The following is a 27,135-nucleotide window of genomic DNA, read 5'->3' as shown; positions in this document are numbered from 1 at the left end:
AAAGGGTCACACCCCTTCACATCCAAGACAAAAGTCATTTTTCCGGTCCAAGGCCTAATTTGAGAGACAGGGACTAACATGTTCTGCCAGTCATCTGCGAATTTTGATGATTCATTTAGGCTGCCATCCTCTGAGCCAGGCAGAAACGCTCGAGTTTCTTGGAATTTGCGGCGCAAAGGAATCATGGGACGAGGGCGCAGCAAAAGAAGTCCTTTGAGGTTAATGCTGTTTCTCGAATGTCTAACAAGGGAGCTGAAGTGGAGAAATTTATCAATAGGGAGGTCCTCTGAGGCAGATATCAACGATGCTTTTTCTGTCGGGCGGGAGGAGTGACTCTCATTCACGTCTGAACTGCTGGATTAGTTGTGTGGAGTACTCCGAACATGGATCAATCGCCTTATTATTCAAACCAATACGCAGGGTGCAGTATGGATTGTTGAATATGCAGGGTGAAGTGCACTGAATCGCTAAGGGACTATCTCGCCACATTAACCTACAACGATCGATCCCCGGTCCCATGATGCAGAGACTTTTCAGCAACTGCTCTCCAATCACTCAGAAGAAAGTAACTTCATAATTGCTTTCCCTGTCTTGGGTACCCAATAATCCTGTTAGACATCACCGCTGAGGGGGGGGCAGGCATTTCTGGCTGCCGGGCGTTGGCCCTTGGGAGGTTCAGCAGAAGGGGGATGGGACATGGGTGTCCAACAAAAGAAAATAACGATTGGACAAGACTCCCTGAAAACGGAAACGTCCAGGAATAGAACGGAATGGCTAATGAGAGAACATTTTGGTTGGGCAGCGGAGGGCGCTGTTCGAGAGCTGGCACTGTAGGATTTGCTGCTTTTGACGGGGGACTCAATTGGTGACACTGGATGTGTGTCAAGAGTCGCCGACTGGGCGATGCTGGGGAGACAGGGTGTTTCAACGCTTGTTTACATATAGACGGGAGGAGAGAAACATTTTGAAGATTTTGGTCTCGGAGAAGAGCAAGGAATTTCTGGGAGGAGTTTTTATTTAGAAATCAATTGCTATTTTCCCTTTTTTCTTATTTTAATTTCTAATCGCTTGATTGCGCTGGTGCTGCTTATTATTGTTGCTGCGCCGTCGGGATTGACTCTTAAGCCGCTGTCGTCATCACGAGAGAGCCGCCGAAGAACGAGTTAGTAAAATAAGCTGGAGAATCGCCTTCGCCCAACGAAATATATATTATAACATCTCGACAGCTGGACTGTTTCTCATCCGCGATACGCTTGACTGAGCCTCAATTTCACTCCGCTTCGACATCGGCACAGGGACCACCTCGTAAAACCCCACCGACCTGCCTACCAGGGATCAGAACTCCATTTGACATTGGCACCCGCACAGCATCCACGGATCGAACCCCAAAAGCTACCATAATCCGCAGTACCTTCTGTTGTTGAACTCAAGAGGCAAACACCAAATCGATTTACATGTCTCGTTACGGGGACACGGCGTCTTCCACCACGGCGAGCTCAAGCGGGGCTGGTGGTCGCTGGGATGCAGAACGCTTCATGCGGGAACGCGAGGTGCGACACGAACCCTCCCGCCGCGAACGACGCACCGCGGTCCAAGTCGTTGGGGATCGAGTAGAAAAACGCGGTCCCTCTTTCGTCGAGGAATATCTGAACTCCCAGGCAAGATACGGGCCGCCAGCTCGACGACCGGACAGAGACTACGAGGATGAACACCTGATCTCCACCTCTGATGCTATCATCCCTTTCAAAGAACGCCGCACCTCCCCCTCTCCGCCGCGGAAGCCTAGGTTGCTACGGCGCCAGTCGTCTCTAGACACCTTTGACCGTGCAGCAACCCGTCTAGCAAGCGACTACTATCGGTACGACCGGGATGACTACGGACCCCCTGTTGTCCCCGTCGCCGTTCCTCGAAGGCACTCACCGCCATCTGAATCCGATTTAGACTCAATCCGCGTTGCAGAGCCGGATTACTACGGTGACGAAGTGTTTCGAAGAGTGCGTGAAGCGGATAGAAGTGCCACTCCTCGGGGAAGACGATATTCATTGCGTGAAGAGATTGTAAAGGAGAAAATCGAACGCCCATACCCTCGTCGAGGGAAAACACGGGTTCCAAAGCACTTGGTACACCCTCGCGCGCTCATTGATTTGGGCTACCAGTTCGAAGAAGTGGTAGGTAATCGAGTCCCTGATCTGACGGAATACAATGGCTAACTCATGGTTTTAGGACGGCAACATCATTATCTTTCAGGCTCTTGGAAAGGAGAACATCGATGAGCTCGTGACATTTAGCAGGGAAATCCGACGAAAAACTCGAGGTGAATCTCAACACCCAAGCATTCTCCGCCTTTTGAGTCCGAGCTAACGAGTCTGCCAATAGTGGAGGAAATCAAAGGGAAGGAGCGAGTAGTGACCCGGACTCGTGAATCGGTTTCTGTTGAGAGAACGCGCTCGAAGTCCCGGCGTAGAAGCCCCAGCGTCATTAGGCAGAAAGCCGAGTTTTTGGAGGTGGAGCCTCGCCGCACCCGTCGGGTTTCGCCATCCCCGGCGCCTGCACCGACTCCGCGGACTCGTCCTCGGCGGCGTTCGTCTCCAGTCCGCATCGTCGAGCCCCGTCACGTTGAGGAAGTAATCCAACCGAATACCGACGTCGCATTGATCTTACCAGCTCGCCATCGCCGCAGCGACCGGGAGATTCGGGCTGAGATTCGGGCACTCGAAGAAGAAAGGAGGTTACTTAGCGGCCGTGAAACTCTGTCACCTGGTGATGTCGTGGAGGTTCGGCGCGATTATAAGGGTGAGTGAGTCCTGCCCGAGAGATTGGACGAAACCTGACGTTTATTGCCCTTTAGCTCCTAGCCCCCGCCTGATTCGAGCCATGATGGCGACCCTTACTTGATGGACAGGTTGGGTGCATCTGTACTATGATAGACACGACCTAGTCAAGTGTCCGCACTCGCTATGAGCGGTTAATTTTAACACCCACCTCAACATACCGATACGAAGCTTGTTTCTGAGAGCGGTTTCCCCCACCGCTCCTTTCTCCACCATACGATCTATCAGAACTTTTTTAGGGGATGGGTTTTGAAACGGTTAGTCGAATATTTGTATATTCAATTGCTTGTCTTTTCCGTGATAACACCTTGTGTTCCTGTTTCCTCTCATTTATCCGGGACCTTTTGGGCATGGGTGGCTATCTGCTATTTGGAATTTGGAATTGGGGGAAATTGGGATTAATAAAGCTGAGGGAGCCCTTACATTGGCGAGCACCATCATATATATATAACTGCTGCATATCAAAGAGCATCTTCGGCAATAATAGTTAGTGAATAAAAGAATGTCTTGAGATTGGAGCTTGATGTTGAGGTCAACTTATCTCGGAGAGTGGTTTCTCCGATTCCCGGCTTGGGAACTGCGGCTTCAACCCAAATAAACAGCATCAGCTCGTCCTGTCTGCGGCCTATCCGTCTCTTGGAAAGCAACGAATTCAGATCCAAAGATCATCTAATTTGACTCTCAGAACTACCCCATTTTGCTATTTACCACTAGCCCTATCTAGTATCACCTTTAAATAGTACTCGAAAGCGAGGTAGCTATGGACAAGGTACAGGCCTTCGGGAAGAACTTCAGGTAATTTCTGTCCAGCTTCTGCCTTCACCTGAGCACTATCACTGACCCCATAAACCGTAACGCTTTCTAGCGCAACATTTTCTCCTTTTGCTGCTCGAACGCAGCAATTTGTCAAGGAGCAACTCGGTCAAGCTGAAGACAAGGTACCGCCTGCGATGAAGTATACCAAGGATGTCGAGCTCAGCTGACCTATACTTTTACTTCGTCGATTAGACCCAGCTTCCAGATGACTATATTGAGCTCGAGAAACGCGTCGATGCTCTAAAGGCGGTTCATCAGAAACTCCTTCAGGTGACGTAAGTGTGTGTTGAAGATACGGGCTTCCGTTGAGATTATTATGCTCAACTCTGTAACCGCAGATCTCAATACTCGCACGAGGCGTACGATTACCCTCCGAATATTCGAGAATCGTTTAATGATCTTGGCCGTACAATTGGCGAGAAAGTTCAGCTCCTCTCCCACGCCACTACCCCCGCCGAAGCTCAAGCCGCTCTCACAGCACCCCCGTCCGCCAAACCACAGCCAAAAACATTCAGCCATGCTATTGCCCGCGCTGCACTGGCCGGCTCGCACACGCTCACCCAGGCTCACCCCGACGGTTCAGAGGACCCTCTCGCAGCCGGGTTAGAGAAATTTGCCCTTGCTTCGGAGAAGGTCGGAGAGGCAAGGCTCACGCAAGATGCCCAAATCCAAAGCAGATTCTTGGCGGGATGGAACACGACGCTGAATACCAATTTGATGTTTGCAACCAAAGCGCGCAAGAATGTGGAAAATTCGAGATTGATGCTTGACTCCACCAAGGCCAGCAAGGGCGTCACAAAGGGCGAAATGGACCATCTCAGCGAGGAAGCTCGGTCAGAAATTGAACAAGCCGAGGATGAGTTTGTTGGACAAACCGAAGAAGCTGTCGGTGTAATGAAGAATGTATGTGCTGACACCCCACTTGATCTTCTACATCACAACTAACTCCTTCTTTCAATTTGTAGGTAATTGATACGCCCGAACCCTTGAGAAACTTGGCCGACTTGGTCGCTGCGCAGCTAGAATATCACAAGAAGGCCTACGAAATCCTCAGTGAACTGGCTCCTGTCATCGATGGCTTGCAAGTGGAACAGGAGGTATACTTAGGCCCCTCGAATAACTCCTCAGCCACGCACAAAGTACTGATTAGAATCTCTCCAAAACAGGCAAACTACCGCAAGAGCCGAGAGGGAGCGTAGACGCAAGCAACATATTCAATTGCCGCTTCCACCTTTCAGACTTTTGCCCTAATCTCCCTGCTGTAACAGCACTGTTGGACCATGTTCGTTGGGACTTAACTTTCGGATGTTTCAAGCAAATGATGGGCATTCAACAAACTTTACTACCCCTCTGGGCTGTATTCTGCTACTATAATGTTTCTGAACTTTACCGTGGAGATTGTATATTTTACGGGACACCGGCTTCTTCTATCAGTCTTCATTATCTATCTTGTCATCTCTCACCATCGTTCCATACGATTGGCTTTTCTCTTTTCCCCGTTTTCGATTTCTGTTGGTCTGCAGATGTAACTGGTCGGCCTATTGTTCAATCTTGTAAGCAATTGTTACGGAATATTGACATCGAAATGAATTTGTTCGAGGTTGCCTCAGATTACGTTTGGGTAGAGTTTGTTACACTACCTGGCACTACAAAGGCCATTCCGAAGAATCGAGCCAGGCTATATCAATCCTATAAGGGCCGTTTGGATTGAATTTTAAGCAGCTCTTTAATATCAAAAGGCGGCTAATCCAGGCGATCGGAAGTGAAGCATTGCGCCGGAGCGGAATTAATAACCAGCAACGGAGAGTGCGGAATGGCCGTCGACTACCCCACATACCCCACACCACCAGAGAGGAACTTTTAATCAAGAAGACAGTCGATTATCCCTCTGAAAGCTGCTTCTCGCCTTGATCGCATCTAACAGACTACATCTACCTTCGCTTCCTGCCTCGTCCCGTTCAACTTCCACCAGCACAGCCCACCAAAGACGACGCACCATGCCTATCACGCGAGTCACTCTTTTCAAGGTCCCTGAGGAGGAACATCGCCAGCAACTGTTGGCCATGTACAAAACTATGGCGCAAGACGCCTTAAAAGTGCGAGATTACTGATTTCACCGCTCCCCTATACCGTTAGAGAGGTCCAAGGCTCACCAGCACCGTAACAAAATAGGACGGAAAGCCCTACATCCGCTCCGTCCGAGCCGGCTCGACATTCGACGACCAGCGCCGCCAGGGATACACTCTCGCCGTTGTGTCGGAATTCGATAGCGTTGATGATATGAACTATTATGACAACGATTGCAAGGCCCACGCCAATCTGAAAGTGGTCGCAAAGAATGTGCACCAAGGCGTTATGATGACCTTTTTCGAATCTGTCACGAACTAATTGAAAACTTTTGAAGTGTTTCTTTGAGGAAGAAGGAGCCTAGGGTTTGAAAATCCTTGTGGGAAAAGAGGCTCGAAGTTGGGGTTGTTATGACGTGCGACGAGAACATTGAATCAGACGAGAGTAAGATATTTGTATATAAATGTGGTGTGGGGGCCATCGCGATTACGTCTATAACAGATTCCGTTCCAGTTGCAATGTTAGCAATGCATTCTAGACGGGACCGTATGCGTTCCATGTTTTTCTATGGATACACCAAGGCAGATCTTCTGGTTGTATAAGGGTTACTCCATAGTCCAAGGGCCTTTTCCAATTGTGCGGAAGTAGTCAGATTGGGTAAAAATAAAAGGTTAGAGAGCATTGCCTGGTCCATTTTTCCAACCAACGTCAATCAATGCGATGCTCATGCAATGCTTGATCCTTTCCTGGCAAAGATTTTGCTGAAAAGGCCAGTAACACACGTGAGACTTTGCGAGAGCGTTTAGCCTGCTGCATCAAATGTCAATTTTGAAGTATATATGCAGGTTCGTAGTCAAATTCATTTGTCCTGAGGGTTCGGTTGAGTTGAGCAATTCCGCTCATCTTGAAATCCCAAGGCAGCGGGAGGACCGAAGGAGGATTATGTAATCATATTATTTCTTGGCAGCCAGCTAGCTGCCGGTTGGTCTGAAAGGCATCAACTTCATTAGGAGATGGCTTGCACTTTTGAAGGGAACCGTCACTGATAGATTCTTTCTCCTCTGTCATCCCACTGATTTATAGCTACCTACTTTGCGTTGCCTCTTTGCCGTGCTGCACTGCTTCATGCAGCGCCAGCCAGTTCCGGTTGCGGGTGGAATAGGATACAGTTCATACATTCCACAATGGCGAACGGGTAATTTATAACCCCTTCCTTCTCCGCGTATGGATTCTGTTCATAATTAATTAACTGTTTCCCGTCATTTAGATGGAGCATAATTATTGGCCTCGTGTTCGTTGTCTTAGCGAATCTGGTTGCGTGGGTGTTTAGTCCCAAGGGCGAGAACCGAACGTTAGTAGGCCCTTTCCCACCTTTCTACTGGCACATTATGCGCGGGGCGGAGCGATTTCGGGGACCCGGACAAACTGGACGTCGGGCTCGATTTTCGATCACGATTTGGCGAGGCTAGTTTTTGGGCTGGAGAGACATTTGACGAAGCGTCTGAGATGAAGATGATGAACGCCCCCCACGGGTTCCAAGAAGCCCCATGAAGCAAAGAAGGATTAAGGTGGTTATGCATCCTACGAATATATGCAGTAACGAAAAACAGATACAGAATTGCGAGCCGCACTGTCGATTAGCCCATCACGTCCAGTTCGACTCAACCCGCCCTGGAAGAATGGCATATCACGGATCCTTATTACAACTACACAGAAGGCTGACTATAAGGATATTCTTTAGGGTATGGCGGAGCTCTTTGATTCTCGCCTTTACAGCGTGCTATCTTATGTGGGGTACGTTATCTCTTCGCATTTTGCTCAAACCGCGCAGGCATACAGATATCGAAATTTGAAGTCGCGACCATCCAACTAACCTGCATGGTAGCTATAACGTTCCTCTCGCAATTAAATCCGTTGATCGCCCCCCAAAGGTCTGATATACGACCGGGAATGGCTCCTCACTAGTAATATAATATGCGGTCTTGACAATCTTCGCCATTTCGTTTCCCCTGTCGGGTGATATTCTTTGATCAACTTTTACCTCGGGTTTTCACATTTTCGGTGTTCTGGGTGAATTGTATGATTAGAAACAAATGCTGGTTTCCTTTTTAACTGGATATACTCCGTACTATTTGGAATTATCAAGTAGTTCTAGATGTTTCATGTCATTTATCATTCTGAAGCTAGAACCTTTCCCATCTCAACACAGGGTCAGAGGCCTACTAAGCGCAACAATGACCGTTCGACAGTCCATCTAGCTAATTGACCACCCAATGTAATCGCTGAAGCTCGCACGTAGCCGCAGTCTAGCAAAATATAAAGTGCCTCTACATTATTTAATAGGACGAGATGTGTATTCGTCACTGACAAAAGAAGTGATAGAAGCGGCTGCAGTGCTGGTGACGATCCCCACGATGCTGGCGAGGTAAGAGATATGGAAGACCCCCGAGCAATAGGTGTAGGAGTGGTCCGCGCAACCTCTGGCGTGGAAGTTACGGTTGAAGTGGCAGAACTGATTCTGTGCAACAATCGAGCCGTACTGGAGACAGAGGAAGGTGACTGATTTGTCGTGGAGCTAGAACTCTCAGACGAGTCTGGGTTCCAAATCACGAGTAATATAGGAAATAGTCTCGTGCAACTACTAACGACTAGCGCAGTGCTGATTGAATTGAAACTCGCGGACGAAGGCGGCGGGATGGGTTGGATAAACGTTGTGGATGTGGAAGTCCGAGCCAGGGGAGGTAGAGGCGGCGGTGGCATGGAATTCGATTGTGTATCAAATGCGCCTTGAGTTGAGCCTGATGGAGTCGTGGTACTATTCCAGGAAGGCGGGCGGCTCAGTCTTTTCGGCGCCGGAGGGCTTGAAATCGCGGTTTGAGACGGTGTAGCAGCCGCCGCCATCGAAGGACTGGGTGGACTAGCGTCCGTCCCACTCCCATCGCAGTGATTCTGGTTGCGGGCATCCGCCAAAGTCGCCGGTCTGGAAACGAGCAGGTACGCCAACACTCGGACCACCAAGTGATGAGAAACCGTCGCGAGTGATTTGACCGTGAGGAAAAATATATACTGCACCACAATGGGCGCGTTCGCTAGTTTGGAGTGTCCGATAATCGCGGATTTCTCGAGTCGCGCCCAGGCAAGGTAGACATCGAAGAGGAGGATTAGAATCCCAAGGCGAATAATAGAACGCTATTGTAGGGGTCAGCAACCGTTTTCCTTTGAATTATCTATCTAGAGAGCGCCGTATCGAGCAACATACATCGAGCTTGCCATCGTCTTGTCCCAGCCGATTGAAGAGGAGATGTCTATAGACCTGAGATAGCGCAGCCCGCATGATTAGTTACTGCAATGACGCACAATGGGTCACAATCGAACAATACCTGTGGTTTTATGAGAACCAGATCAATGAATAACACGACGAAATCGTGTTCGACATATTTATCCGCGAATCGTCGGCATCGTGGGCATTGTGTTAACCGCACCCCTTTCCCAAGGGCGCGGTCATCTGCCTTGCTGTAGGACGTATAGAGGTGAGAAACAGGATAGCAGCATTCAATGCATATTGGCATTGTGAAGCGTCAAGACTTCATCTTTAAGCCACCAACAACCGCTACTAGTCTTGGGCGCGACGCTCCTTCAGCTTGCCTATTGCAGGCTTGACCATCTGGATGAAATAAATGCGCATGTGCCAAGAAACCGGGGATCTGATATCCGGACCGGAAGATCTTTGATCCCTCCGCAGTTTGAAGCGCTTGAAGATCGACAATGAAGGACAAGAGCATAATCTAACAGCGGGTGTAAATTGCTTTGTTAAATCTATAGTAAGAGGTCCCGGGCTACATGTGACCGTACAATCAATCAACCTGCTGCTTATTGTCAGCCCAGTTCGGTTCAATGGACCGACAAACACCCTCGTAATCCCAAAACCGCTGTTGATCCTCTGGGACACCTTCAGTCGTCCAGAACATGGTCCAATTCGTCCCAGGGAGCTTCCACGTTCCCCTTGACCGCTCAAAATACCACTTGTTAACGGGGTTGTTTGCACGACTCCGCCAGCAAACGCCTTTGGGGAAGCAAGTTCGAACCATCGCATTGAATACAATATCTGCCACTCCCCCTGCCCCCTGGCTTCGCTTGAGCACAGCAAATTTGTCGAGGTATGAACCATCCGGGCCCTGCTCTCATCACTCCCATCATTGCACACACCTGGAGGCGTTTCCCAGGTCAAAATCGCGCCGCCCTCATATTCGCCAGCAATGATCAACCCAGCAAGACGGGAGTTGACACGGTCAATGTAGCGGCAAACATCTAGTTTTCTATCAAAGGAATCCTCAATCAAATGAACCAACCGTGGAAGGTCAATTCGGGGGTCATCCAAAGTTAACATGGCCTCCCCAGGTTTCTTCACTGTCCATACTTCAACTCGAGGGTCCGGTAGCATAGTCAGAGGCATTCCTCGTTTTAGAAAAGTAGACGACGCCGCTAGACTCTCGCTACTTGATGGAGAAGCATTTTTGACGCCCAATCTGCCGAGGGGCAGAGACGCGGATCGAACCGGCTTATCCGTTAATAGGTTATGAATGAGTGGGTTTTGCTGTCGCCGTGTGCCGACTGCGGACATCGTGGAAGGGTTTCGAGAGTCTTTGGCAGACATTGCTACTTCATTCGGCGTGACGATGATGCCGGACGAAGACGGAGGTAGATGTGAGAGTGTAATTTGCAGGAGTTTCAGATTATTGAGCTGCTCCTCAAATCCGCGGCTTTTAGCAGGCGGCCGCTGAGTCTGCGTCAATTCTTCAGGAAGTGATACAAGTTCTTCTTCGACGAATTTTGAAATGGGATTGCTCCTCCCAGCGGACGAGACAGGCATTTTGCGATTAGCAGTGTTAGTATCCCTTTTCTCAAGAGATGGAGTATCAGTCCCTTGGCTTAACTCCTTGACGATATCGTCAAACTCTTGTTCTAAATTCACAAAAACGTGTGGGCGCGCCTGGAATGAAGGGATACCACCAGCAGCATCTAAGATAATAAGCCTATCCAGCGACACCTGCTTTTGCATGTCATGAACTTTGTTGGCGGTAATCGTAGCATCCTCATCAGGGTCAGGCCGTAATTCCAAACCTGCTAATTCTTTAGTCAATGCTAGGACCACTTCATTCGCTGGAACTAACACCGCTCGTTGGGTATCTTTAGTATACCCAATAGGTGTAAGAACGACGATGTGGCCCTGTCGAAGCGGAGACAGTAATGAATTGCGGGAGAAAACTGAGGGTTTTGAATCTCCAGTTGACGATACTGCAATGAGTGAATCTAGCCGGCGCGAATCCGGGCCATGGTTAGCATCGATGGCGGCAGACAACCGATCTGCCTGTTCTGTGGCAGTTTTGCGCGCTGTGATTTCATCCTGGCCCTGGCCAGCGTCCACAACAACGCAGCAATTCATACCAAGTCTACTCAGCTGCGAAAGCGTCTGGGCAACGCCGTGTACAGTTTGATCATCCAGGAATTGAGGCTCCCGAACCTTGACTAAAGCAACGTGAAGCTTTCCAGCCACGGTATCCGCTGTTTGAGCGGGTGCTGACCCCTGCCTGAAGCGCGGTTCATGCCCAACAGCCCTTGGGTTTCCAAATATGTTCCCCAAATTTACCCCGGGTTTGTTCTTCCCCGGCTCCAGGTCCGATAGAGGCCCAGTTTGCCGTTTATTGGGTTGGTGAGATTGATCAGGGGCAGCTTTTTCAGCTTTGAACCGTGAAAGGTAAGCTTTCGCTTCTCGTTTCGTAGACGCAGAGCTGAGCAGGCTCAAGTAGAATTCCTGCTCTCAACGAACCTTGTTAGCACAACAAGCCTACAACACTCTAGATCTAGGACTGTATACGAACCTTTTCTGCCTCTTTTTCTCTAGCTCTATGACCCAGCTCTTCAGAAAGCCCACCGCCCGATTTTGGCGGTAGAACAAAATCGTCGTGCCTGTGGGAGGTGTTTGGCAGCGAAGCTCCAGGAGCGGCACAGCGGCAAAATCGTCGTTTTTTGAGCGGCGGTAAGCCATTGGAAGTCGGAAAATTGAAATAATGGTCATGCTGGTCACGAAAATAGAGAGATTAGCTCCGTAGCGTGTGAGCGTGTGGTGTCGGAATATACCCTTTGCAAAAGGCGGCATGACTGCGAGTACCAGCCCAGTGCAGTGCTTCGACTCATTATAGACGGTTTGGCGGCATCTCAAGCTATCAATGTTTAAAGAAGGCGTCGGCAAGAACAGCAAAGAGTTTTGAATTGAAGTGTCATCCCACTCTATGCTCGAGTGCTTGATCTGTGAGAGCTTGGCTTGTTGGTGGGAGCTTGTGAGTCAACTCACTTTACAATGCGGTGTGCCGATAAGCTCGTTTTTAGTTTCAACCGAGGAACACGCATTGCATCTAGACTACGGATGGATTGGATTCAAGGCTCAAAATTCTGATCTATCATTCACTGCTCTCCTTCTCTTTCTCCGCGCTCGATTCATTCCACTTTAGACTTTCCGAGGGTCCTTCGAAGACGGCAAAGCATGTCGAATGCGACCAAGGCAGCTAGACAACATCAGAATCCAAGTCTTGCGAGCTCAATTCAAAAGCATTGAAGGGTGTAGCGGAATTGAAAATAGAGCAGACAAAAGGCGGCATTTGATCCTGGCTAAAGCTTGACAGAGCAAGGGGGGCAGCTCAATCCATGTGAAGATCCCTGGTCTCCGGCATCTGGACAACAAGAGTCGTGCCACAGCGAGCGAACGAGAAATAATCTTACCGAACCCGACATATGGCCCATAGAGCAGGCTGATGTTGTACTTCTGCGCAGAAGTGCGATCTGTCCAATCCCACACTTCCACGAGGCATGTTAGGGTGGTGATGAATGACTGCACGGCCCAAACGAGGAGATGAACCGGGACAAAGGCATCGTCTTTACAAATTTCCCAAGCTCGAGAATCAGCCTCGCACAGGATATCGAGATCGTTCCTCGTCTTACGTACCATTTAGCAACCCTCGAATAATGATTATGCTCGCGGGGATGTGATAAACCGCCTCCATCAAAATATATGCATGAAACCATCGTGGCGGCTCACTGAAGAATTTGTCCTGGAACGTTTCTATGTAGAATTGCCGCAGACTCGAAAGAGCCGCTGGTTTGACTGATTCCGGGTACAGTGGCACAAGGTCGACGACTACGGATAATGGATCAGCTTGCAGTCACGCATCGTTCCGTTTGCTCTCGATCGTTATCCAAGAAGCGCCAAACATTCTCGAATGCAATTCAGTAACTAGTTAGCAAAGCACATCACTCACGAAACATGACCACTAGGTGGACTGCAAAAAATGCAATGTAAACAGTGTCGAGTTTCCCCCGGCATGACGACTTGGCCAGCCTCCCTTCATCCGTTCTCGGTTTGGTGGCCATTCTGTACGAAGGTAACTATTCAACAGCAATATCTATCCTGCACTTGTGAGACAAAACAATTGGAATATATACCCATGACTCCATGAGGCTACACAAATTCTCCTTGAAAATCCATATCCATCACGTGCGCGCCAAGTTCCCTAGCTTCAGTGCATCAATGCTTGGTTTGTTTTGCGCGTTGCACGCCTTTTGTCTGAACTGGCCGTCTTATCTCACCTCGATTGCGGGAATGGTGACTGTAAGGAGGGATCCTATTGCTATGGCTACTAGCATTGTCTTCGTGACATTTCAACCCGCCTGTACCCTGTTTCATTTCGACATATCTATTGTTCAACCTCTGACCTTTCGATCTTAACCTGCATAAGGGAAACCGTCCATCCTCATCAAGAAACCAAACAGCTAACTAAGCGCCAAAGCAAGCAGGATTCCCGCTCACAAGATGGTAACAAAAAGTAAAGAAAAAGGGGAAAACGAGACATCTCTATCAGAGGCAGCATCGAGAAGGAGACCCAAGGCTAGATAGTAACATGGACAAGAGGAAAGAAAGAAAGATTATACAAAGAGATACAGTAGGAGAAGCCCAAATAAATCAACATTGGTCATTGCCAGTCCGAGAACATCATTGTAGGGATTGCTCGATCCGCATTCGTAAATCTCTGCAAACTTCTATTATCTCCCTGTCCCCTCCACTCTGTTGAATCAAAAGCAGCATTTCAGAGACCCGATTAGCGAGCACATGGCTCCCAAAGACGCCTCCACCAATGCGAACGGTTTCTTGATACCATCGTGAGATCAGATAGACAAGATCGTTACCGATATATACCCGATTGCGACCCTGGAAAGGCACCTCGTCATTGTAAAACATCGACTCGAGTATCGTGTAGAGTGTCTCATGCGCGACCTGGAGATCAAGGAAGAGGTCGATCACCCAGGTCTGTGGACCGACACCAAGTTGCCGTTCGAGAACATACTTTTCAAGCATTGGTAAAAGGATAGGGACGGGGAATGTGATTTCGGACATTCTTAAGCGATTAGCAAGCGTGCGAACTTTCTCGATGACTGCTTCGTATGGAAGAGGAGTGCCCTTAACGGATGCATCGTCATGGGTGTCTTTGATGAGGTTCTCCCATGCCGCCTTAACATCGGATGTGTTCCTGTAATTGGCAAGGTACATGATTTGAAGACAGATGTCATAATAGCCGCCAGGATCGGCATAAACGTTGAACAACTGGGGAAAATTGCGGGTTAGCACAGAGATGGTAAATGTTGTTCTTGGAAAAACCTACAGTGCTGAGTTCCATGATTTCGCCGCCAACTTCCCCAAGCACTTCGGCCTTTCGCTCAGCTGCGATTCTGGTGTCATCCCTAAGGCGCTGAAGCAAATCATCTTGAACGTTCGCTACATCTAAAAGCCCTGAAATCTCTTGCTGCAATCTTTGCCGAGCAGCACGGGAAACATTGTGGCTGATTGTCGAGGCATTGGCATTTGCTTGACCTAAGTATTCAATTCGTCGACTCAAAGGAAGAGGGAACGGACTCTGGGCAAGTTGTAGCTGTACAGCAGCGGCATCGTAGAACCGACTTGATTGCCCATAGTATTTCCACAGCAGGTCGGCGTGGAAAATGTCCTCGGTTGACTTCCTCTTAAGATATGTGACCACAAAAGGAGTCTGTGTTTGCAGGAGCCTGTCACTCCAGCCCCGTTCAAGGTACCAGTCGTAAAGGCTGGTGAGAAAAACTTCATCCTGTGAGTTTGTAATAACACCGTAGACTTCATTTTTCCTCCTGGTGACAGCCGTAAATTGCCCATCTATGAGTTCGGGTTCTTTGCTGGCGAGGTCGTCAACTGCGGTGATGACATTGTAAATCAGTTCGTAACATCGTTTCCTGTTCTCGAAATTGGCTTGACGGGGGTCCTGCAAAGGAGGTTAGACTAGACTTTTCGCATTGGGCAAGTTGAAGAATTGTACCTGCGCAGGGCGACCGTCCATCAGCCAGGACAATGCACGATTGGCTTTATCGGAATCGGCTGCAACGCTTAAACATAATTGAATTGCACCTAACCAACATCATTAGCAGACCGATCATTCTTAAGGAGAGAGCGATATACCGGCAAAGAATTGATTTTGAGTATATTGTTGAACAGCAGATTGAAGGTAGTCCATCGGCAGGGTCTCAGACACCTGCAAAAACAGATTCAAGCTCTCGTTCAGCAAATTCCTACCAAACTCGGAGTTAGCTCCTGCTTCCGTCGCCCGCTTTAACTGTTCCTGGCCTTTGAAGATTATAACATCTTCGGCACTACAGAACGAGCCACATCGTCGTCGGAGGGCTTCTGCAACGGTTTCGACATTCGAGCCTTTGGTAATGTTGCGATTCACGATTGCCTTGACAAGCTCCCTCGCAACTTCATGGCCTTGAGGGCTACTAAAGAGTTGTTCGAATGTTAATGTTAGGAACTTTGATTTCGGCCCTTCAGGCAATAACGCCACGGTATCTTCGACACGTTCATCGAACAGAACAAGGATAAAGGAAATGCCTTCGATGGTGTGGGAGGTAAGCTGAACAAGGGAATGAAGAGCACGATGTTCGGCTTGTAAAGCGACTTCTTCCTGCTTTGTAGCTGCCCTTGATAGGGCTTCCGGGCCGCTTAAACCTTCAATAAAAGTCTTATTGACACGGAAGAATTCCTGCAGCGCCGACAGATCACGTTGAATCGACTGCAATTTCGATACGCTCACAGATGGGACTATCGAAACGCCACCGGCGGGCGTACGCTCTTGTTTAACAATAACTGTTTTCCAAATTGACCTCAGAAGCCTCGAGGTGTAAAGGGCAATGCCAGCATGTCGTGGCGACGGAATAACTGCGTCAATTGCGAGAGCGGTCCCATCAGTCACAGCATTCTCATCTAGTGATGGTTTTCCGCCAAATTCGATGAAAACCTTTCGTGCGAATTCTAGGACATCCGGATCGTTTATTTTCGACAACCGAGAGTCCGGTGAAAGTTCGACGCCTTGGCCACAGGCAACTGCTAATGCTGTAGCAAGTACTTCGCTGCGACCGTAGAGTCTGATGAGCGTCTTTACTTGTGTTTCAAGTCCCTCTTCGCCGCCCGAGCTACGGATAAGAGACGCAAATATATCAACAAGTCTCCTCCGTCGAATAACATGAACTCCCGTATTCGTTAAAATCGCAATCTCCGCCGCTGGCTGGTCAAACTGGATAGCGAGCTCGTTTCCAAAGCCAGGAATGGTCTGAGGGCCAAGTGCGGGTGTACTGACGCCGATGTCCTCAGCTCGACTACCCAAAGTGAGCCAGAGACCGGTTTCACCCGGCTTAAGTGGAAGCCCCGTTTCCTGGGGACGAGCGAGCCGCCCAGAATCTGGTGCCGTTATGAAAAGAGTATCTACCCGGTTGAGGGGGTCCTTCGCAGTAAAACAGAAGAAATACCCGGGAGGGAAACGCTCTGCTGATCGAGTAGGATTTAAAGATTGTATCTGAAATCTAGAGCTAACCGTTCCTTGGAATTGGGATCCAGGGAGTGTCCCATTTTGAATGGGTTGAGCCATCGGGCCGTCGGGAGGGGGGGTTTTGACGTGCTGCGCTTGCATGCTGGTGGGAGCGTTGGTCGCACTCGGTGTCGCTGACCAACTATATGAAGCGGTAGCGCTAAGATAAATTCTATAGCCGGTTGCTGTCGTCGCCATGAGATGGTACCTTGAGGCTTCTTCCGCGGGAATATGGCTAATCGAGACGATTTTGACTCTAGCGTTGAGTGTCTCGTTTGAGGGTATGATGTGGCCAATGTTTGCGTAGATATCAACGGCATGTTTGGTGATAGCGAGGTTCATGGTTCCATCCGGTTTCAAATGGAATACTCGTATAGATGAGTTCGATGAGAGCGTATAGAGGAGATTTCTGCTGTCGTCGACTATGATCTGTTCCACGAAAACTTGAGGTTTATGTGCCAGGGCAAATTGAGGAGCGAATGCAGCAAAGCTTTTCGTCGTATGGTTTACTTTTGTGCATCTTCCTTGAAACCAACGCTCTTCTTGTTGATACTTGAGCTCATACACATCGTTGTCCGTAGAGCCAGCGAAGAAGATTCTCCCCGCTGTGTCGGAAGATCCGATAACGTTAATATCAAGTCCTCGAATGGAAGTCGACATTCCGGTCTGATAAAGCGTAACAACCTTGGACGCGCCAGCCTCTTCACATCCTAAACCGAGAAGTACAATTTCTGCCGTGGTCGCAATAACAATGACATAAGTTATTGAAGGCAGGAATACCCCTTTGCGTGGACGTGAAAGCTTCACAGCGTTGATGCTATTCGGCTGGTCTTCGAATCCAATCAATTGAGGGTTTGGATGTGTATAGTTCCATAGATAGAGCGCGTTGTCTATAGTCACCCACGCATGATTCAGCTCCGCGAAAAGCCCCATACTCGTCGAAACTTGCGCTCGGTTATATTGCTCGAAAATTTGGTCCGGGATATTGTACATTTTTATTTTTTGAAAGGGCGCCCACGACGTGGAGGAGGGAATGTCATAATTCGAAGAGAATCCCTCTGGAAAAAAGTCAGTCCATGCGCCATTGCGCCAGGGTTTTACAATCACTCACGAGAAAGGTAGCTATCCAAATCAAGGTATCGCGAATCTTGAGCCAAAGCATCATCTATCGTTCGAGCTCCCCGTTCTCGTGGACTCATCGTCTCGGCCTTGCTTTTTGTACTCGATGAAACGGTTTTGTTGCCCATTGTCTGAACCAAACCACCTGTGGGTGAGGTTCGGGTTCCCGGAGAGGATAGTGGCTTATTGGCAAGTAGAGATCCATGGGCGTGCGACGGCGCTGGTGTCTGAAAATAAGTGCCAGGCACAGGTCTAGCTGGTGTAAGAGGTGGGAAGCTCATGGCGGAGTTCCCAGCTGGGCCTCCGAGAGTTGATACGGGTCAAGCGCCTCCAGCTTTGAGAATGTTGTGAAAGAGCGAAAGACTGGTTGTAGCTGAAAAGCTTGCAGATTCAACTTTGGAGAGCAATGGTGTTGATTATGTTCCTGTGCAGGCGGGCACGCGGTTTCAAGGTGAATAGCTGCGAGAAGTGAAGCATCTCAATGGAAACAATTTTGCGCACGGACCCTCCAATCTTGAACATCAACAAATCTGTTGCGCAGAGCTCTGTAATTCCAGACAACACCGCAAACCAAATATCGTCTTCTTGGTTGAAAGGCATTGCAGCTACTCTTACACACATCTCCACCATGTTTAGACCGCTTCAATTTCAAGCTCGACATTTACTACGGGCTCAATGCCGATACAATTCCACTACTCCTTCTTCACCACCTCTGCTTGCGAAGTTAAGGGCAGATTTGAAAACGGCTATGAGAGCCAAAGACACCGTCAGGTAGCTTCATATATTCTTTGACAAGCGATCTATTATGGGCTAATCCTACAATGAGCAATCTTCAGACTTGATGTTGTACGGGCCATAATTGCAGAAATCAACAACTCCGCCAAAACATCGTCGCCGATTCAAACTGATCTACAACTGCTCTCCCTGATTCGCAAGCGCTCAGCGTCTCTTGAGGCATCTACTCAAGAGTTTATCAAGGCTAACAGAAGCGATTTGAAAGAGCGAAACGATGCAGAAATGCGTGTGCTTGCTGAGTACGGGGCGCAAGTCCCAACGACGAGCGAGGAAGAGATACAGTCTGCGATTTCCCAGACCATAGAAAAGTTGCGAAGCGAGGGTGCAAAAGTCGAGATTGGGGCCATTATGAAGGCCGCCTTTGCACCTAATGGGCCGTTGAATGGAAAACCAGCTGAAAAAGGAACTGTCTCGAAAGTCGCTGCGAGACTGATTTCGGCCTCGTAAACGCCATCACTAGAGTTCGATGACTGTTGGTCGGCAAAGAGCATTGTCCGCGTTACTCTTTTAGGCTGCGTGCTTGTGCCGGAATCTTCCCTCTGTCGAAGAATTAGATCTAAGGATCCCAATCCGCGCTCAATCAACTTAAGGACCCTGAGCACCTTATATGTACTATATAAATTACTGTAACACTAACGAATGGATACCTCCTCAACATCAGAAATCCACTTACGTTGAGCTCTAGTCCATTTAACCCAATACCGCCATAAGTGTTTCTGTCGTGGTGTGAAAAAGCTATATCTGAACCAGTCAACATGTTTTTTATTGCCCACTAGCAGCAAAATCTAGAAGACAGAAGGATACGTTGCAGCAAAGATCGGCTTCGCAAAACGCCATAGGATATCTCAGAAGCCGTCCAAAGCCAAATTTCCTTCCGGATATCATGCCGTAACACCTTTCGCTTTCCTTAAACGCCCATATACCAGGACACATGCGCAAGTAGCAAGGAATCAGAATAACACCGAACCTAACGTTTCCAGGGAATTTCGCAGTAAAGAAAAGTGGCGCCTCCCGCAATTGTCATGACCACACCAGCCCACCACCAATTATCAGGATTTGCGAGTCTGCTACTTCCGACCAATAAACGCTTCTTGTGTTGATTGTTCTGTTGTTCGCCATTTAGAAAGCTGCGCTTTGCCTTGGGTTGGCCGGTCGCGGAAGCTAGGGTGGTTGGGTTTAAGGTCTGGGTGGGGAGCATCTGCGGGGGATCATAGATAAGGAACATGGGATTCATAGGCGTTCCGTCAAATTGAAAGAGGTTGAGGCGCTTCACGTTATGAAAGGGGTCAATCTGGACTTCGTATCGCTGTAGAATTTCCCGAACAGTTAGCGCAAGTTGCCTCTCACAGGAAAAGACGTAGGGTACCTTGAAAATCTCCGTTTGGTTGAACCGGTAGTACGTTGACTCTTTACCCTTGCACGGGTTTGAAAATAACTGGCGGCCATCTACTGCAAATGGTGTGAGGACCAGCGAGCCATTTGATTCCACACTATACTTTCCGTGTTGGAACTGCATGAACCCCGATGGGCATGACGGCGTGGTCGCTAATATTGCATGGACTGTCAGTTTACTTTCTTTCGGTTTCCGTCAAAGGGTGTTCGAACTCACGATTCGAGATCGCGCGATAGTATGCTTCTTCGAAGAATCCGTCATCAGTAAAAGAGTAGGAAATGCCAGTATTTTCCGGCTCTTTGAACCGATCCTTAATGGGATCATAAAAGTCCTATAAAAAGCCCCAGCTGTTAGCGAGAGAGGAAGGGGAGAGAGAAAGGACAGTTTACACCCACTGGACCAGTGACAACGTTTCTCGACTTTGTTGACCAAGTCCCCGCGAGCTTCGGGTCCAAAGCCGCCGGAACTGCTGTAAGAAGAGAAAACCAGGCTAGAAGGGCAGCGAGAAGCACCATGTTCGCCGCTTAGTCGTTCATGCGCAGTTGTAGAAGAAGGATTGCAAGTCGATGCTGCTGAGCAGAAGGGACTGTTCCTGAATGACGAAAAGGTGTTCCATAGTGACGCGTTCCTTGAAAATGTTTTGAGCCAACATCACACATGCGCGACTTTCTAGTTAGCGGTCAGTTAACAGTTCATTACAGGTCATTGTCCCCCGGGACTCCTTTGTCTCTTGTTCTGATGGCCAAATCATTGCGAAAAATCAAAAGCTGATGTTGTCTCTCCCGATCGCTATGAAATCATCCTATTCTTGGTGCAGCTCGTATCCTTCAAGGGTCCTTCGGCGGCTCGGCCCTACGGCCTCAATGGCTCTTAGCGCGCCACGGAAACTCAACCCTCGAGAACGGGCATTGGGCATTTGGAAGGAAATACGGATAGAGGTCTGAAGCTGCAGTGAAGGCATTTGACTTGTATGTAGGCAATTGGACGAGATCTACTATACCAACAAGAGGTATTTCTACCGCCCTCCTAGGTACTCCGTACAAGCCATCGTTTCGACCGCTTCAAGGCATATCGTGGGGTAACTGTTATCAGATCCATTTAATTATCCTTGCTTGCTAGGTGAAAACAAGTCAGTCGACTCGTCGATGATAAATAGATTGTGATACAAGTCCAAATCCTTTCAATCATCTTTTAAGGCACGTCCTATCCCTGGGCTATTGCTGAATACCTCGCCTGGGCAGCCACTCTGATCCTCGACCATGGCAAGTTTACAAGCGGCGAAGAAGGAATTGCGTGGCCAGATCAAAAAGGTTTTGTCTGGTCTTTCTGCAGAATCAATCAATAAGCAATGTCCGCCAGTGGCATCAACATAAAGGCACATTGATGCTGATTTTAAGATGCAGCTGCTACCGTAACCAAGTCGCTTCTATCGTTACCGGAATATCAAGCTGCTAAACGGTTAAGCGTGTATCTTGCGATGCCGTCTGGAGAGATTCAAACGGCAGATATCGTTCGAGATGCGTTTAGCCAAGGTAAGCAGGTGTATGTGCCATATATCTACCAACTGGACTCGGTCGCTACGCAAGGAAGGAAGTCTGTGATGGAGATGCTGGCGCTGCGTTCCGTCGAAGACTACGAATCTCTACAGCCAGACAAATGGGGCATACCTTCGCTGGATGCGGGGACGCTTGCCACAAGAGAGAACTGTTTTGGGGGATACGGACTTTTGGGACTTTCGAATCCTGCGGCGGAAAAGGATGAGTCGGGATTAGATTTAATTGTTATGCCTGGCTTAGCGTTTGATGAAAAATTCGGAAGACTCGGCCATGGAAAAGGGTACTATGACCATTTCATTATGCGATCGCGAGGTCAACATGCAGACGCCACGAACGCAAGGCGAATACCATATCTGGGTAAGAACCTCTGCCAATTCCCTATAACTACGTGCCGTCGACTTATTCAATCAATAGCCGCTCTCACTCTAGAAGAACAAGTTCTTCCTCCTTCCGAACGGGTTCCAACTGCCGAACACGATTGCCCAGTGGATGCGCTGATCGTGGGCGATGGACGGGTACTAAAACGGGCATAAATGCGAACCATTCCTCCAGATATCACTTTGTTTCTTTTGTTTCACGGAATAACAGCCGACAATAACGCCAAATGTATAAAGTCAATCCTTAAACTCCGCGGTTCATTGCAGTGTTTGTATTAGAGAAACATTGTCGCCTTTCAGTAGGATCTGGCCTGTAAACCTGTTAAAACGGGACTTGTAGCGGTATAATACGCTTAATAGAGCTATCATACCCAACTGCCTTCTTTGCTCCGGTTGATCCTTTGTTGGCAATTTGACCTCGACGGCCTCGTCGATGACCAAATTCATGAATTCGTCAAAACCCTAGCAGGAGCGCCGTTAGCCTAGGTGCAATGGTCGCAGCAGAACAACTAACGCGTATTTTCCCTTCTATCCGAACTGCAAGCTGCTCATAAAGCCATATTGACACCTGCGATCTCTGTTGTAGCAGTTTAAAAACGAAGTGGATTGGTTGAAGGAGAGTCTTTGCTGGTCCGCGCTGACCTCTGCCGGCCATGATTGTCCGTGGTGAAAAAGGGAAGAGTGAGATATCAATTTATCGCAAAAGAGCTGACTTGAAATAGAGTAGATATTCCAGGGAGGGATTATGGGTGGTGTTGAAAGGAAACGTAGACTGAGAGGTGAGATGGGAAGCTAGAAAGAAGCCTTCTGGTGCGCTTGTTTGGCTCCAGAACTTTTTCAGGCGCAACTTTGAGAGTTCAACTCCATTTTCCTTGGAATCAGCTGCGAAAGCAATCGACTACGTGACATACAACCAACAAAGAGCATCCGTGTTTCCATAGGGATATCATATTGCCATCTTCCAATCCTCACTATACATCTCCTTCATGAGCACTTCTGACACAGTGCTGATTTGCTCAGCGTTGCTGACCACCCCGCTCCCTTGAAATCTCCCGGCGTTTACTTCCCCATCCTAAAACCAGCCACCATGGCGACGAAAGGCGGTGCTGCAGCGCAGGAGTTTGCACCTGTCCTAGCTGCTCTTGCGACAATGCAAGGGAATGCGTCTCGACAGGAAAAGACCCATGCTCATGAGTTCCTCGAGCGCTTCCAAAAATCCGTGAGACATGATGCGGTTACCCCTCCTTGAGCGTATCTAACAGGCCTGAGCACTTAGGTCGAAGCTTGGACTACAACCCATTCCATTCTTCAGTCCCCAGACTTGCCCGTGGAGGCGAAATTATTTGCCGCGACTACTTTGAAAGGAAAGGTGGGCATGATCCGCTGGGAGGCCGATAGGAAGACGGTGCGCTAAGCAAGTTGAACAGATCACATATGACCTCGATCAATTGCCCGAATCATCATTACCCGCTCTAAGAACCTCTATCCTTTCACTCTTGACAAGTTACAGATCGGGTGCCCGGCCCATACAGACCCAGCTATGTGTCTGTCTGGCCAGCTTGGCCATCCAAATGATAACTTGGAAAGATGTCCTTCCTACGGTTGGATCCGCTCTGGGCAACGAAGCAAGCGACTGTGTTCTGGAATTCTTAAAAATTCTTCCCGAGGAAGTTACGGAAGGACGCAAAATCAACCTGACTGTATGTTCGGCCGAGTCACCATCTATGTCAATCCATCTATCGCATTTGCGCAACCCCAGCTTCAGCATCGGTGCTTATTTGCGGCCAGAAACTAGAATCTAATCCATCATCTCATGACACCTAGGAAGAGGACCTAGCTACTAGAACGAAGGAGCTATTGGAAGACAATGCGGACCAAGTTTTGGCGCTCCTCACTCAATATTCACAGTCTTCGCGTAAGTACAGGTTTCCCGAAATTTGCCATCGAGCTCAGATACTAACAGACTGGGCATCATCTAGCTGCTGCGGCAACTAATCCACATCTATTGGAATGCATTACTTCCTGGATGCGCGAAATACCTGCAGCGCGAATTACCAGTTCGCCCTTGATGGATGTGATAACAAAAGCACTTTCGGAAGAGAGATCATTCGACGCTGCAGTGGAATGTATGTGCGCCATTTATAGGGACACCCTTGAAGTTGACGATTCGATGCCCGTTATACAGACTGTTTATCCGCGATTAATTGCATTAAGACCAAAGATTCGCGAGGCGGCTGCAGCAGAGGATGTTGAAATGCTCCGAGGGGTGACCAGGCTTTTCGCAGAAGCCGCAGAAGCCTGGGTAGTTTTAATCGCCCGTTTACCAAATGAGTTCCGCAGTTTGGTTGAAGCGGTTTTGGAATGTTGTGCCGTCGACAAAGAGCGCGATGCGATCTCCATCACCTTCGTTTTTTGGTTTGAACTCAAACAGTACGTAATTCTGGAAAGGTACGCGACCGCAAGAACAGCTTTCGCCGATGTGTTCTCTAAATTGGTGGATATCATGATCAAGCATCTGGAATTTCCAGTGGCTGATGGCGAGGAGGGGGATCTCTTTGACGGGGACCGTGAACAAGAGGAAAAATTTCGCGAATTCCGCCACGCGATGGGTGACGTGCTCAAGGATTGCTGCGCCGTTATTGGAGTTTCCGAATGCCTTCACAAATCATATACTCTGATACAGGCGTGGGTGGCCAAGTATGGCTCCCAAGCGAGCCACAACCACGTCCCACATTGGCAGGAATTGGAAGCACCGTTGTTCAGCATGAGGGCCATGGGGCGGATGGTAGAACCTGAGGAGAGCAATGTGCTTCCACAGATTATTCCGCTTATCGTCCGAATTCCTGACCAGGAAAAAGTCCGCTTCCAGGCTATTATGGCGCTCGGGAGATACACTGAATGGACTGCTCAACACCCTGAGACTCTCGAAGCGCAGCTCAATTACGTTATCTCCGGATTCCAGCACAAGTCACAAGAGGTTGTGCAAGCCGCTGCGCTGGCTTTCAAGTTCCTCGGAACTGATTGCCAGAAGCTGCTGGGTGGGCATATTCCGCAATTACATACGTTTTACGAGTCAGTAATCGACAATCTAAAACCGTCGAGCCAGGAGGAGGTCACGGAAGGTGTTGCCGCCGTCGTAGCAGTTCAACCACTTGATAAGATGTACGGGACTATGAAGCTATTTTGTGATCCTCTTATGCGACGAATCATGAATTTGGCCAATAATGCAAAAGATGAGGACGGTCAAAAAGCAGTTGCTGGTAAGAATATACCTCTTGTATCTTTTCGAACGATGGTTTCCTTAAACACTGACTCTCGTATTAACAGACCACCTTCAACTCATTACCATATTTATCCAACTTGTATCGCCATATGTTGATCCCGGAGCACAAAACCCTGGTGTACGATATTGTGAAGAAATCCTCCCGGTCCTAAGTACCATTGTCATGAACTTCACAAAGTCCACGCCTATACTCGAGAGAGTCTGCCGATGCTGGCGATATATGATTATCTCGTATCGCAATGCCATGATTCCACTACTCCCCAATTTAGCACAAAGTATTTCAGCAGGATTCCAAGCTTCCAGAGAAGGATGTTTCTTGTGGGCGACGGATGCTGTCGTCCGGGAATTTTCGTCCGGCGCGGAATATGTGGACCAAGCAACGAGTGACGCCGTATACCACTTTTTTGAACAACAGGTCGTTCAATTCCTTCGAATCCTTAATGACTTACCCCCAAACCACCTTCCTGATAGTACGTGAACCCCAAAGGTTTATAGTACATATTCAAGCTGACCATAATCCCTGTAGTGATTGAGGACTTCTTCCGGCTCTTAACTGATGCAGTCCGGTTTTTCCCTAAAAATACGTTGACATCGCAACTTTCTATTCCCATTTTCTCCGCTGCTTTAAGTGCGCTCACTTTACAACAAGTCGATCCATTGACGGCAACGCTACACTATTGCCGCGATGTTCTCAGTTTCGGGTTTGAAAAGCCATCCATTTCCGAGTTCACGAGCCCAGACGGCGAACCTTTCACAAATCCTCCAGAGGTTAGAGCAACTGTTAAGCAACTAATAGGGTCGCAAGGGTCACTCCTTGTCCAGCGTGTAATGACAGGCATGATGTTTACGTTCCCGGAGGATTGTTTCCCAGATGCTTCGGGAGTACTAATGACGCTTTTTGAACTGCTGCCTCAGGAGACCACAACTTGGGTTGGTGGAACTATTCAATTGCTTCCTGCAGGTACATTAAAGCCCGGTGAAAGTGAACGACTGATGAAAAGCCTCTCGGAACGGGCACAAGCGGGCGATCATAGGAAGATTCGAATTTTGCTACAGGGTAAGTGTTTCCCCAGAATATTAGCCAAGAAATCTATGATTATGTTATGGATTCTCGGATTTACCTAACTCGGTTTTCAGATTTCACGAACTCTTATCGACGACGAAATGTGGCGCCTAGAGAAGGATTGGGAAGACTCGAAGCAGCAAGGTTCCGTTTCACCGGTTAATATCAAAAAAAAAAAAGCATTCACTATTACGACGGGACTATTGATCGATCGGCTCTCCACCCGATTGTGTTGCCATTTATTTAGAATGTCACATTAACGATAAGTAAGAGAAACAACCAGAACATCGGCCATGTAGCAGCAAACAATCACATCGCTCCGCAGCCAAAAGGTTATAATCATTACAAGTCTCTGAAACTCCATCGGATCGAGTCCCAGTCTGTAAGCACAGCGGCCCCTGGATTTGTAAATTCCATCTCTTCAGGTTAGGATCGTATGTATCAGTTGTCTATATGTTAGTGAGAACTCTTTTTGGACTCCCCGGGGGGAGGTTGAGGCCCTACCAACAGGGAATAATACGGTCATAGAGAAGATTGTCAACCAGCATCATTCGCAACGACTCCCAAGTCGTAAAGCCCTCTGAAAAGCAATAGTAGTAGTTGGATATTCGAAATATATCGATGAACGATGTGGCGGATCAAGTATTTGTGATGGTTGAGCGAAGAGAATAATCTTTAGGGGCTTTATTCGACCTTTTATACTGCGCCGCCAAACATGTAGCTATGCTCCTCGTGTCACCGACGGCGGATTGGGAGATATCCGCAACAACCAAGGATACTGTTTTTACTCCCCGGAATACCGCGCACCCCGCGGACTGTACTAATATTGTAGCCATGGCTGACACGGGCGTGAAGAGCTGCAGTCCAAACTGGGAATGGCTTCATATTTTCCATTCTA

General features: G+C 48.6%; 9 protein-coding genes across 9 annotated transcripts; 6 read left to right on the top strand and 3 right to left on the bottom strand.

The window, feature by feature from the left end:
* Positions 1 to 1,454: 1,454 nt before the first annotated feature.
* On the top strand, positions 1,455 to 2,801 carry UREG_02434 (uncharacterized protein; the record flags this gene model as incomplete). The annotated part of the gene is made up of 3 exons (XM_002542872.1): positions 1,455 to 2,168; positions 2,224 to 2,314; positions 2,377 to 2,801. The coding sequence occupies 3 exons, from the start codon at positions 1,455 to 1,457 to the stop codon at positions 2,799 to 2,801; spliced, it is 1,230 nt and encodes a 409-aa protein (XP_002542918.1).
* Positions 2,802 to 3,591: 790 nt separating this feature from the next.
* UREG_02433 (uncharacterized protein) lies at positions 3,592 to 4,846 on the top strand (the record flags this gene model as incomplete). Its single annotated transcript, XM_002542871.1, has 5 exons — positions 3,592 to 3,626; positions 3,697 to 3,769; positions 3,840 to 3,922; positions 3,986 to 4,550; positions 4,613 to 4,846. The coding sequence occupies 5 exons, from the start codon at positions 3,592 to 3,594 to the stop codon at positions 4,844 to 4,846; spliced, it is 990 nt and encodes a 329-aa protein (XP_002542917.1).
* Positions 4,847 to 5,644: 798 nt separating this feature from the next.
* UREG_02432 (uncharacterized protein) lies at positions 5,645 to 6,035 on the top strand (the record flags this gene model as incomplete). Its single annotated transcript, XM_002542870.1, has 2 exons — positions 5,645 to 5,743; positions 5,820 to 6,035. 2 exons carry the CDS (start codon positions 5,645 to 5,647, stop codon positions 6,033 to 6,035), a joined length of 315 nt encoding a protein of 104 aa, XP_002542916.1.
* A 3,533-nt stretch (positions 6,036 to 9,568) lies between these two features.
* On the bottom strand, positions 9,569 to 11,790 carry UREG_02431 (uncharacterized protein; the record flags this gene model as incomplete). The annotated part of the gene is made up of 3 exons (XM_002542869.1): positions 9,569 to 9,831; positions 9,921 to 11,526; positions 11,590 to 11,790. The coding sequence occupies 3 exons, from the start codon at positions 11,788 to 11,790 to the stop codon at positions 9,569 to 9,571; spliced, it is 2,070 nt and encodes a 689-aa protein (XP_002542915.1).
* A 1,968-nt stretch (positions 11,791 to 13,758) lies between these two features.
* On the bottom strand, positions 13,759 to 18,051 carry UREG_02430 (uncharacterized protein; the record flags this gene model as incomplete). The annotated part of the gene is made up of 5 exons (XM_002542868.1): positions 13,759 to 14,367; positions 14,426 to 15,055; positions 15,110 to 15,198; positions 15,250 to 17,709; positions 17,763 to 18,051. The coding sequence occupies 5 exons, from the start codon at positions 18,049 to 18,051 to the stop codon at positions 13,759 to 13,761; spliced, it is 4,077 nt and encodes a 1,358-aa protein (XP_002542914.1).
* Positions 18,052 to 18,398: 347 nt separating this feature from the next.
* On the top strand, positions 18,399 to 19,012 carry UREG_02429 (uncharacterized protein; the record flags this gene model as incomplete). The annotated part of the gene is made up of 2 exons (XM_002542867.1): positions 18,399 to 18,541; positions 18,607 to 19,012. 2 exons carry the CDS (start codon positions 18,399 to 18,401, stop codon positions 19,010 to 19,012), a joined length of 549 nt encoding a protein of 182 aa, XP_002542913.1.
* Positions 19,013 to 19,532: 520 nt separating this feature from the next.
* On the bottom strand, positions 19,533 to 20,473 carry UREG_02428 (uncharacterized protein; the record flags this gene model as incomplete). Its single annotated transcript, XM_002542866.1, has 3 exons — positions 19,533 to 20,110; positions 20,175 to 20,289; positions 20,354 to 20,473. 3 exons carry the CDS (start codon positions 20,471 to 20,473, stop codon positions 19,533 to 19,535), a joined length of 813 nt encoding a protein of 270 aa, XP_002542912.1.
* Positions 20,474 to 21,217: 744 nt separating this feature from the next.
* On the top strand, positions 21,218 to 22,047 carry UREG_02427 (uncharacterized protein; the record flags this gene model as incomplete). The annotated part of the gene is made up of 2 exons (XM_002542865.1): positions 21,218 to 21,308; positions 21,362 to 22,047. The coding sequence occupies 2 exons, from the start codon at positions 21,218 to 21,220 to the stop codon at positions 22,045 to 22,047; spliced, it is 777 nt and encodes a 258-aa protein (XP_002542911.1).
* Positions 22,048 to 22,978: 931 nt separating this feature from the next.
* UREG_02426 (uncharacterized protein) lies at positions 22,979 to 26,400 on the top strand (the record flags this gene model as incomplete). Its single annotated transcript, XM_002542864.1, has 8 exons — positions 22,979 to 23,110; positions 23,168 to 23,260; positions 23,319 to 23,591; positions 23,716 to 23,806; positions 23,871 to 25,151; positions 25,219 to 25,644; positions 25,701 to 26,231; positions 26,312 to 26,400. The coding sequence occupies 8 exons, from the start codon at positions 22,979 to 22,981 to the stop codon at positions 26,398 to 26,400; spliced, it is 2,916 nt and encodes a 971-aa protein (XP_002542910.1).
* Between the last annotated feature and the right edge of the window lie 735 nt (positions 26,401 to 27,135).

The sequence above is a fragment of the Uncinocarpus reesii genome, genomic scaffold, assembly GCF_000003515.1.
Source record: "Uncinocarpus reesii 1704 scaffold_1 genomic scaffold, whole genome shotgun sequence".
Classification (NCBI taxonomy): Eukaryota; Fungi; Ascomycota; class Eurotiomycetes; order Onygenales; family Onygenaceae; genus Uncinocarpus; species Uncinocarpus reesii.
The sequence above is the reverse complement of the archived record's forward strand: the minus strand, read 5'-3'. Positions and strand labels throughout refer to the sequence as shown.